The sequence below is a fragment of the Salvelinus fontinalis genome, chromosome 31 (genome assembly GCF_029448725.1).
Source record: "Salvelinus fontinalis isolate EN_2023a chromosome 31, ASM2944872v1, whole genome shotgun sequence".
Classification (NCBI taxonomy): Eukaryota; Metazoa; Chordata; class Actinopteri; order Salmoniformes; family Salmonidae; genus Salvelinus; species Salvelinus fontinalis.
The window spans coordinates 32,622,785-32,634,804 of NC_074695.1; the positions used below are offsets into that span (position 1 = coordinate 32,622,785).

Below are 12,020 nucleotides of genomic sequence, written 5' to 3' on the forward strand. Positions count from 1 at the left end.
GTAGCAACTCTGAAAGGAATGAGGAAGTATCCAAGAATTACAGAAGGGGACATTTTATTTAAGTACGTACACACGGAGTCAGTCATTTATTGTTGCTGTGGTAAAGGAACCAGGAAGGACAAATCTGTTCAGGTGAGATTTTTTGTAGTTTATCTGAAAGTAAAGCTTTCTATCATCAAGTAAGATGTCATTCTAATCTACAATTTCAGATGAACTGTCTCATTGAAAGGTGGGAATTGTGTGTCGGCTGTTGTGTGTGTACGTCTGCGTGCGGTTAATGCACAGTATCAAAACAAGGAAAGCTTTTAATTCTAGATCATTGTTTTTCTTGTTAGTCTAGGAGATTGAATGGCGACTGAATCTAACTCTGGTCAAGGCATCAGGGAATATGCAGATTTTGCAACAGATATGTCTGGAGCCAGCTGCTCTGAGAACAGCCTGGGGTTCATCTGTGAGTTATGCCCAGGGAAGGGCATCCAGGCTGGGGAGAGGCAAGAGAAAGTCCTGGTAGTGGTGAGGCTACCAGCACAATGCAGTGTACATCAGCTACGTCTTCGTATCTGCATGCAAACTCAAGAGCTGAACTGCCATCCCGATCCATTAAGCCTGTTGGACCCTGAAAAGTTTGTACTGCTTTACCCCAAGGGAGAGGACTGGTATGAGATCTTTGATGACTGCCAGGTTCTCCGGACTCTGGATGTACCATGGTCACGTGACTCCCGGGGAAGGCAGGTAGCTCACATAGTGGTGTCGCCTCAGCCAGATGACACAGAGGAGAGGCAGAGCCACCACCGTACCCTGGTCAACCTGATTGGCCATGACCTGGATACAGTAGCAGCAAATAGGCTCGGCGAGCTCAGCTTCACACGCAGGAAGCTGGCTTCTCCCCGCCAGGAAGAGCTAAGAAGGCGGGATCCCAGGGCCTATGCAACAGAGCCATGGACCACCTCAGCCCCCGTCCCAAAAGTCCAGGAGGAACAGCTCAGCCGAAAGCTGTCAGTCAACATGCATTACAATGACGTGTGCTTCAGTGTAAAGGTGGATTTTAACATATCACCTGAAGGTCTCATAAAGGTCTTCCGAAAAATCATGGTAGACCATGCTCTGGAATGTGAGTCTGGTGACATGGTTCTCAAGGTCTGTGGCAGGGAGGAGTTCCTCTCTGGAGACTTCCCTTTCTCTGACTCCCTGTGGGTACGGCAGTGTCTGAAGTCCATGCAGGCGCTCCATCTGTCTGTGGTCCCCATGGCGCAGCTTGATGAGGACACTGTGAGGGCCGAAGACTGGCCCCTTGTGGACAGCTTCACTGGGCTTTCCAGCTCCCACGAAGAGCTGGCCCTGGAGGGAAAGGATGTGGATGACATCCTCATGATTTCACTCTGGGACTGCAACCGCAAGTTCAGAGTGAAGCTCCTGGGCTTCGACATACCCCAACCCCCTGGCAAGCCTCCTCAGTTCATCCACGTGGAGGCCTCTATCCTCTACGGGAGCAAGGTGGTAACCTCTGTTTGTTCCACACCCAAGGCCTTTGCTGATGAAGTTCTGTGGAACGAGTGGTTGGAGTTTGATATCCTCCTCAGGAATCTTCCCCGTGGAGCTAAGCTGGGCCTGATCATCAATGCTTGCACCCATGATAGCGCCGCAACAAAGGAATTCAAGTCCCCATCCTCTGGTCTTAAAGCTCCAGACCACCAGAGAGGGAAGGGAAAGCTGCTGTACTTTGTGAATCTCCTTCTGATAGACCACAGGTCCGTCCTTAGCCAAGGGCCACACACCCTTCACATGTGGGCCTATCCCGAGCTGGAGGAAGAGGCTTTTACCTATAAGGCGGATAAGCTCTCCTCTGCCACCAACCCAGACGTGGCAGAATCCATGGCTATCACCTTCCTCCTGGACCGCTACAGTTTCCCTGTGGTTCTCCCTCACAGCACAACCTCCCCTGGATCCTGCTCCTCGCCTGGTCAGTCTTTCCCCTCATCCTCACCCGACTCCAGCTTATCTGATAAAAGCCTGTCTCCCATCGCGAGCGACCCGTTTGCCAGATCCTCCTCGTCCCCAGTGACCACAGACAGGGCCCGTCTGAGGAGGTTTAGGGAGGAGAGTGTTCAGTATGCCTCCAACCTCCCCCAGTTCCTGCGCAGTGTAGACTGGCTAAGACCCAGCTCTGTGCAGGATGTCCACTGGCTGCTGAGTCACTGGGAACCCCCAGACCTGGATGTCTCCGTGGCCCTGGAGCTCCTCAGTGTGGACTTTGCTGATGAGAGGGTCAGGAAGCTGGCTGTCCAGAGACTGGAGAGCTTGTCTAATGATGAGATGCTGAAGTATCTGCTGCAGCTGGTGCAGGTACGTTGAATAGGGGACGAATATGGAATAGAAGGAATCATATGATTGATTTGTCCTTCTGTACATTGAAAAAAAACAAGTTGAAATAAGTCTTTAATTATAGGATATCTATGGTTAACAGGTTATTTTACAGCCTAGTTATTGCCTGCTATTTCTTAGAACTGGACAATTGTATTATCTCTGTTAAGTCTACATCCATTGTATTCGGTGCATGTAACATAACATTTTATTTGATAGAATACAAGAGAGTAACAATTGTTACCAAGACGTCACTCATTCATGTTGCTCAGCAAACATTGACATAGCACAAAGGGCAGCTTTTCACTGCACACTGGGATGTGCACTGGGATGTTTGTGACCAGTATTGTGTTATTATTTCTCTCTTTTTCATAGACTCTCAAAGTGGAGCCTTACCATGACAGCTTCCTGACTAGATTCCTCATCCAAAGAGCTCTCAGAGTATGTGACCTGTGTGTGAACTTCTATGTTTTAGTTTGCAAGGAAATTATTGACTGTGATTTATTGCGGTCACGGGAGTGAAACTGTACCAAGCTATGCTTGTAATGCATAAATAACATACATTAGCTATAGTAAGACATACTTCAATTAACTTTCCTCTGGCGTACAGAGCAAGAGAATTGGCCACTTCTTCTTCTGGTACCTGCGCAGTGAGGTGGCGGGCTGCCCGTTCTTCCGTCAGCGTATGGCTGTGGTGCTAGAGGCCTACCTGCTGGGCTGTGGCCAGGCCATGCTGAGCAGTTTCATCAGCCAGGTGCAGGCTGTGGAGGCCCTACATGAGGTTGCCAGTGTGGTCAAGAGACTCTACCCTGACAAGACGGACCTCCCATCCACAGGTGGGGTTCTGGCCTGGCTCCACTGGGATGTAGAACATAGAACATGTCATAGAATATAAATAGAACAAATTCCATTGGGTCAGAGTGGAAGAAATATATTGCTGTGAACATTGGAATGGTCATACAGTTGCCTTTGGAGTGTTATAAAATCAAATTTGATCAAATCATATAAAGTTGGTAACAGATTGTTTGTTCCCCAGCTGCCCAGAGGCTTCAGGAGCTCCTGAGGACATGTAATCTCCCATCAGACTTCCAAGTGCCCTTTGACCCACGCATCAGAGCAGGCAGAATACTGGTAAGGTTAATTCAGTGTCTGTATGGCAGGAAGGGACATTTTAGCCAGAATGTGTTGTTGCTGTCAGGGTCACAAAAACAACTTACTGTGATTCTAACCCCCCATGTATTTTACACTCTAACTTCAATGAGTCCTGAGGTGAAATTGAACCTGATTTATCTTCAAGGTCCTGAACAGTCATTCTGATTCCCATGTAAAATATCCTTTTGAAGTACATTTTCTCTCATGGCTAACTACCAGGAAGTTTGAAAAGACAGGCTGAGTGGGCATGGAGCTTATATTCATGAGCTCGCATTGACAGCTCTTGACAGCTCTTTGAAACGCCTATATCAGGAAACGTGGATATAGTGTAGTGAGCAATGTTGCAGTAAAAATATCTCAATCAAATTTGGTTATTAACAAAGCAACTCAAACAACATTGAAATTGCATCAATTGTGTAAAAAAAAAAATATCTCCAATTTGACATGTCTCTTGTGATGCGGTTCACAGCAGCAGTGATGGATATGTTGACATGACAACTGCGTTAAGTTTTGAACGATCCTTCCCTTCTATTTTGTTCCATGCTGGCTGAAGACCTAGCTAGCCAGTAACTAGCAAACACCAGACACAGATGAAAAGGGAAACACAAGTATCTTTGCCATAGATGAAGTGTAAACTTTTAATTATATTTGCTGACACCCTACAGTCAAATTTTGGCACCAGTAGAGTAGCTAACTAGCTATGTAAACCACGCCTCTCTGCAAACACACCTCTGATGTTGGCCTTCTCCGATGTTGGCCTTCTCCAATGTTGGCCTTCTCCGATGTTGGCCTTCTCCAATGTTGCCCTTCTCCAATGTTGGCCTTCTCTGATGTTGGCCTTCTCTGATGTTGGCCTTCTCCGATGTTGGTTCATGAAATACATGATTTTGACTGTTCATGACCTTTAATAATTCCTGTTGTTGGTTGTCATTTCATATTATAATATGTTAAAAGTCGCTTCCCTCTGGCCAATCCCATTCCCAATCCTCCAATCCCCACAACTCTAGCTGGACAGGTGCAAGGTTATGGCCTCCAAGAAGAAGCCTCTGTGGCTTGAGTTTTCCTCCATGGACTCTCCATGCCCCTCTGGTCCCCCTGTAGGCATCATCTTCAAACAGGGGGATGACCTCCGACAGGACATGCTGGTGATTCAGGTGAGTAAAGACTAGCTAAATGATCGGTGGAAAATACGATACTTAAAAAGTGATTAAATGACTTAAAACGTATCTTATTTCGTTGTTAGGTAATGTTTGACTTATATTTGATTGATCATTTGTATGATGTTTCCAGACACTGGTGGTGATGGATTCTATATGGCAGGAGAAATCACTGGATCTGAATCTTGTGCCCTATGGCTGCATCTCTACAGGATACAATATAGGTCATTAACAATAGTTCAATATTCAGTCTCTAATTGAAAATGCACTGTGTCACAATCATTGATAACCACTTATCTGTTTTCAGGCATGATAGAGATTGTGAGAGATGCCATCACCATTGCTGCCCTGCAGAGGATCCAAGGAGGCACAACAGGAGCCTTCAAGAATGATGCCCTGTTTGAGTGGCTCAAGGGGAAGTGTCCACTCCAAGAGATTGTAAATAACACATAAATATCACAATTTCTTCCCTCATTTCAATATGGATCAATAGCTATACCTCCTATCTCCACGAATTGCTTTTCAATCTTAGACATGATACAGTAGTTTATGAGAGACTGTACAGAAGTCATTTCGCTTTTCCCCAGTGACATTGTGACATTTTATAGTCATGTTTTTACAATTCCCTGAACTTCTCCCACCTAATCTCAGCACTATCAGGCTATGGAGAGGTTTGTTAACTCTTGTGCTGGATACTGCGTGGCCACGTATGTGATGGGGATAGGGGACCGCCACAATGACAACATCATGATTACAGACCAAGGTAAGAATGAGAATAGTATTATACCTTTCACTAACAGAAAAGAAGATTGGAAGACACAGCATAAAATAGTGTAATTTTGTCCCCCCAAAATTTGATGAATGCATTCTAGGTACTCGCACTCAAACCATGAAAAGGAATACAAAGGAGGCCGAGATGCAAAAATAAACGGAATTTAATACATGCTCGACAGAATAACAAAAGGTGCTAGTGCAAAGCACCAAAAAATTCTAAACAGAAAACAGCACATATTTCGGCTTATATGGCTTCATCAGTCCGTACCAGTGCTTGTAGAGCACTGATGAAGGCGTAGATGCCACGTTCCTGACCTATTTCTGTTAGTTTGTTGTATGTGTTAGTTGGTCAGGACGTGAGTTTGGGTGGGCATTCTATGTTTTCTGTTTCTATGTTGGTTTAAGGGTTGCCTGGTATGGCTCTCAATTAGAGGCAGGTGTTTGGCGTTTCCTCTAATTGAGAGTCATATTTAGGTAGGTTGTTTCACAGTGTTCGTTGTGGGTGGTTGTCTCCTGTGTCAGTCGCACCATACGGGACTGTTCGGTTTGTTTGTACATCGTTCTTTTTGTGTAGTCTATTTTCCCTGTTCTTGCGTTCTTCGTGTTATATTGTAAGTTCGTATGTTCAGGTTTGTCTACGTTATTTTGTTAATTATTCAAGTGTTTTCGTTTCGTGTTTTTCCGTCTTGTTTAATTAAAATATGTCATTTCACAACGCTGCGCCTTGGTTCAATCACTACTCCTCCAACACAGTTACAATAGAAGCCTAAACATATTTATTCTCCCACGCAACGGTAACCTTCCATTGTAGCCTGAGTGCAGACCCATCACACATATGGATTGGAAAAAATAGATGCATCCATTGGTTCAATATTCTCCAGTGTTTTTATTTAGTTTTAGCAGCCCTAGAGCCTAGTCTGGTACTGGTAACTATGTAGGTTTTCATTTTGACAAATAACTTCCATTAACAAGAATCCATAACATAATTTGAAAAATGTACCAATATAAATAATTATAATGGTTCAAAATATGTACGTCTGTTGATTTGTCATCAACCATTTGTGTGTTGTTTGACTAATTATTGCACCAATTAGATGTACTGACTGCAGTTAATTTTGCCAAGCTGCTCAAACATTCACAGTGGGCGTGAAGGCAACATGGTTGAGTAACACAGCACTCGATATAAGTCTTTGGTGACCTTTTCACTCATGTCAGGTTCACCTTTTCTGTATTATCTGTTTTTTGTTTGACAAAATCTCATTTGTGCACAGTGTTCAAAGACCAAAATAAAGATGAGCATTTGTATGTATTCTGAGCAGATTGAAGCGTGTACATTTAGTTGTCAGTGACAACTGTTTTTTATATTAAGTTTTACATGCAGTACCTGCAATGTAAAAATAAAATCAAGGCAAGGTCATCAGTCTCAATGAAACAGACTGTCCCTTTTCATATCCTGTCCCTTGTGCTTCTGCATCTGTCACTCGGACCATAGAGAGCCCTCACTCGGACCATAGAGAGCCCAGAGCGTGACTAGGGGGGTATTCTAGTCATTCTATTTCTATGTTGGTGGGTTGTATGGTTCCCAATTAGAGGCAGCTGGTAATCGTTGACTCTAATTGGGGATCATATTTAGGAAGACCTTTCTCCCATCTGTTTGTGGGATATTGTAACGGCTTTCCTCCTCCTCTTCAGAAGAGGAGGAGCAGGGATCGAACCAAAATGCAGCGGAGTTTGTAGACATGATTTATTAAAGAAAAAACACGAACTCGACTATACACTAACAAAACAAATAAATGGTGTAGACAGATCTGGACGACGGACTCACATAACACACGAGAACGCACGAACAGGGAAAAAGCCTACACATAAATGACACTGAACAAACAAACCGAAAACAGTCCCGTGTGGCGCAACGACATACACAAACACAGGAGACAATCACCCACAACGAACACTGTGAAAACACCTACCTAAATATGACTCATAATTAGAGGAACGCCAAACACCTGCCTCTAATTAAGAGCCATACCAGGCAACCCATAAACCAACATAGAAACAGAAAACATAGAATGCCCACCCAAACTCACGTCCTGACCAACTAACACATATAACAAACTAACAGAAATAGGTCAGGAACGTGACATAACCCCCCCCATAAGGTGCGAACTCTGGGCGCACCAGCACAAAGTCTAAGGGAGGGTCTAGGTGGGCATCTGACCACGGTGGTGGCTCAGGCTCCGGGCGAGGTCCCCACCCCACCATAGTCAATCCCAGCTTCCATCTCCCCCTAAGAATGTCCACCCTCATCTTACCCCCACAAAATCCTCTTGGTAACATCAACGACAGGGGCAGCACCGGGACAGAGGGATAGATCAAGACAGAGGGATAGATCAAGACAGAGGGATAGCTCAAGACAGAGGGATAGATCAGAATATAGAGGTAGCTCAGGATAGAGAGGGAGATCAGGATAGAGGGGCAACTCCGGACTGAAAGACAGCTCCGGACAGAGAGACAGCTCTGGACTGAGGGGCAGTTCTGGGTAAATAGCCGCTCTGGGCTAAGGGACAGCTCATGACTGGCTGACGGCTCTGGACGCTCATGGCTGGCTGACGGCTCTCGACGCTCATGGCTGGCTGACGGCTCTCGACGCTCATGGCTGGCTGACGTCTCTTGACGCTCATGGCTGGCTGACGGCTCTCGACGCTCATGGCTCGCTGACGGCTCTGGACGCTCATGGCTCGCTGACAGCTCTGGACGCTCATGGCTGGCTGAAGGCTCTGGACGCTCATGGCTCACTGACGGATCTGGCAGATCCTGTCTGGTTGGCGGCTCTGGCAGATCCTGTCTGGTTGGCGGCTCTGGCAGATCCTGTCTGGTTGGCGGCTCTGGCAGATCCTGTCTGGTTGGCGGCTCTGGCAGATCCTGTCTGGTTGGCGGCTCTGGCAGATCCTGACTGATAACTGGCTCTAGCGACTCCTGACTGACTATCGGCTCTGACGGCTCGGGACAGACGGGCGGCTCTAATGGCTCAGGACAGACGGATGGCTCAGACGGCGCTGGGGAGACGGATGGCTCAGACGGCGCTGGGGAGACGGATGGCTCAGACGGCGCTGGGGAGACGGATGGCTCAGATGGCGCTGGGGAGACGGATGGCTCAGATGGCGCTGCGGAGACGGATGGCTCAGACTGCACCTGTCTGGCGGAAGGCTCTGGCTGCTCCTGTCTGGCGGAAGGCTCTGTAGGCTCATGGCAGACGGGCAGCTTAGCAGGCTCATGGCAGACAGGCAGTTCATGCGCCGTTGGGCAGACGGCAGACTCTGGCCGGCTGGGACGCACTGTAGGCTTGGTGCGTGGTGCCGGAACTGGAGGCACCTGACTGAGGACATGCACTTCAAGCCTAGTGCGGGGAGCAGGGACAGGACACACTGACCTCTCGAAGCGCACTATACTCCTGGTGCGTGGTACCGGACTGAGGGCACGCACCTCAGGACGAGTGCGGGGAGAAACAGTGTGCACAGGACTTAGGAGACGCACATGTGGCTTAGTGCGCGGTGCCGGAACTGGAGGCACTAGGCTGGAGACACGCACCATAGGGAGAGTGCGTGGAGGGCTCTGAAAACGCACTGGAAGCCTGGTGCGTGGTGTAGGCACTGGTGGTACTGGGCTGGGGCGGGGAGGTAGTGCCGGAAATACCGGACCGTGAAGGCGTACTGGCTCCCTTGAGCATGAGCCTGCCCAACCTTACCTGGACACCATGCGTAAGGCTGGTGCCATGTAAGCCGGCCCGAGGAGACGCACTGGAGACCAGACGCGTTGAGCCGGCCTCATGACACCTGGCTCAATGCCCAATCTAGCCCTACCAGTGCGGGGAGGTGGAATAACCCGCACTGGGCTATGCACTCGTACAGGAGACACCGTGCGCTCTACTGCGTAACACGGCGCCTGCCCGTACTCCCGCTCTCCACGGTAAGCCTGGGAAGTGGGCGCAGGTCTCCTACCTGCCCTTGTCTCACTACCTCTTAGCCTCCCCCCAAGACATTTTTGGGGTCTCCTCTCGGGCTTCCAGCCACGTCTCCTTACTGCCTCCTCATACCACCGCCTCTCTGCTTTTGCTGCCTCCAGCTCAGCTTTGGGACGGAGATATTCTCCCGGCTGTGCCCATGGACCTCTCCCGTCCAATATTTCCTCCCAAGTCCATGATTCCTGTGTATAATCCTGCTTGAACTCGCACCGCTTGGTTCTGGATCGGTGGGTGATTCTGTAACGGCTTTCCTCCTCCTTTTCATCAGAAGAGGAGGAGCAGGGAGCGAACCAAAATGCAGCGGAGTTTGTAGACATGATTTATTAAAGAAAAAACACGAACTCGACTATACACTAACAAAACAAATAAACGGTGTAGACAGATCTGGACGACGGACTCACATAACACACGAGAACTCACGAACAGGGAAAAAGCCTACACATAAATGACACTGAACAAACAAACCGAAAACAGTCCCGTGTGGCGCAACGACATACACAAACACAGGAGACAATCACCCACAACGAACACTGTGAAAACACCTACCTAAATATGACTCTTAATTAGAGGAACGCCAAACACCTGCCTCTAATTAAGAGCCATACCAGGCAACCCATAAACCAACATAGAAACAGAAAACATAGAATGCCCACCCAAACTCACGTCCTGACCAACTAACACATATAACAAACTAACAGAAATAGGTCAGGAACGTGACAGATATTGTTTGTGCATGTGCTTGTTGAACCACGTATGTCATGTTTTGGTAATAGTTTATTGTTTTGTGTGAAGTTTCACCATGAATAAAAAAAAAAAGTGGAATTCAAGTCACGCTGCGCCTTGGTCCGTCCATTATCAAGAATGTGACAGCATCTGCATTGCTTGCTCTTTGGGGGTTTAGGCTGGGTATCTGTAAAGCAATTTGTGACAACTACTGATGTAAAAAGCGCTTTATATAAAATACATTTTGTTGATTGATTCACTGTCCTCTTGATATGGTGAGTGGAGTGTTAAATGTAAAGCATGTTTCCTGCTCCAAAGGGAATCTGTTTCACATTGACTTTGGCCACATCCTGGGGAACACCAAACGGTTCCTGGGGGTTAGCAGGGAGAGGGTCCCCTTTGTCCTCACTCCCGACTTCCTCTACGTCATGGGCAGGATCAAAGGTCAACCCAGTCTCTACTTCCAGAAGTTCAGGGTAAGCGGCCTATCTGAAGGTCCTCACTTCCTTTTACATGTGAAGGCTAAATAACTGTTGGAGTAATTATTTTGTCTATCCTTGTCTTCTGAATTTGTATGTGTGTGGTTGTGTCAAACGAGTGGTTCTCTCCCCACTTGCAGGACACATGTACCCAGGCCTACCTATCCCTGCGCTCCCACTCTCGCCTGCTGGTGACCCTCTTCTCCCTCATGCTCTTGACGGGGATCCCTGAGCTCAGCGCTGCAGAGGACATGCGCTACCTTCGGGACGCACTGCAGGACGACAAGGGGGAGGACAACGCACGGGAACACTTCCACCAGCAGATAGCAAAGTGCGAGGAACTGGGCTGGACGGTTCAGGCCAACTGGTGGATCCACATGTTGGCTGGCATTAAATAGAACCAACTTCTAGAACCCCATTTATGCCTGAGATTCATATGATTTTATAATTTGTTTTTAAACTCAATATAATCAGGTGTTACACAACAGACTGGCATTGACAGGATATAGTACTCAAATGTCAGGCCAAATTCAAATCCTGCATGAGGGAGTGTTGCTGTTGTCCACCTGTGCGATATGCTCCAGCTGACTAGAATAAATGGTGTTGATTAGAATAAATTGGTATGATAGCATGCGGACAATCTATTACTTCCTTAATGAAATCTACTAAACCCAAATCATATGAACGGTATGTCCTTCATCCTTTAATAATGCTTGGGTTAATTCTCTGAATTATAATTGGCTGAGGGTATATAGATGGGTAATATAGACTGTAATTAATGTTGTTGGTTGCATTTGCTGTTTGTTTTGGTTGTGTTTCAGATTATTTTATGCCAAATAGAAATGAATGCTAAATAATGTATTGTGTTATTTTGGAGTCACTTTTATTTTAAATAAGAATAGAATGTGTTTCTGAACACTTCTACATTAATGTGGATGCTACCATGATTACGGATAGTCCTGAATTAATTGTGAATATTAATGAGGGAGAAAGTTATAGACACACAAATATCATAGCCCCCAAAAATGCCTACCTCCCCTGTTATTGTAATGGTGAGAGGTTAGCATGTCTTGGGGGTATGATATAAAATGCCTACCTCCCCTGTTATTGTAATGGTGAGAGGTTAGCATGTCTTGGGGGTATGATATAAAATGCTAACCTCCCCTGTTATTGTAATAGAGAGAGGTTAGCATGTCTTGGAGGTATGATATTAAAATGCCTACCTTCCCTGTTATTGTAATAGAGAGAGGTTAGCATGTCTTGGAGGTATGATATAAAATGCCTACCTCCCCTGTTATTGTAATGGTGAGAGTTTAGCTTGTCTTGGGGGTTTGATATTTGTGTGTCTGTCTC

General features: G+C 46.7%; 1 protein-coding gene across 1 annotated transcript; it reads left to right on the top strand.

Moving 5' to 3' along the window:
- The first annotated feature begins 46 nt into the window (after positions 1–46).
- Positions 47–11,284, top strand: si:rp71-17i16.5 (phosphatidylinositol 4,5-bisphosphate 3-kinase catalytic subunit gamma isoform). The gene is made up of 11 exons (XM_055892253.1): positions 47–132; positions 336–2,343; positions 2,737–2,802; positions 2,972–3,197; positions 3,398–3,492; positions 4,521–4,667; positions 4,804–4,894; positions 4,978–5,108; positions 5,322–5,433; positions 10,507–10,664; positions 10,808–11,284. The coding sequence occupies exons 2-11, from the start codon at positions 349–351 to the stop codon at positions 11,063–11,065; spliced, it is 3,279 nt and encodes a 1,092-aa protein (XP_055748228.1). The 5' UTR covers positions 47–132; positions 336–348; the 3' UTR covers positions 11,066–11,284.
- Positions 11,285–12,020: the final 736 nt, after the last annotated feature.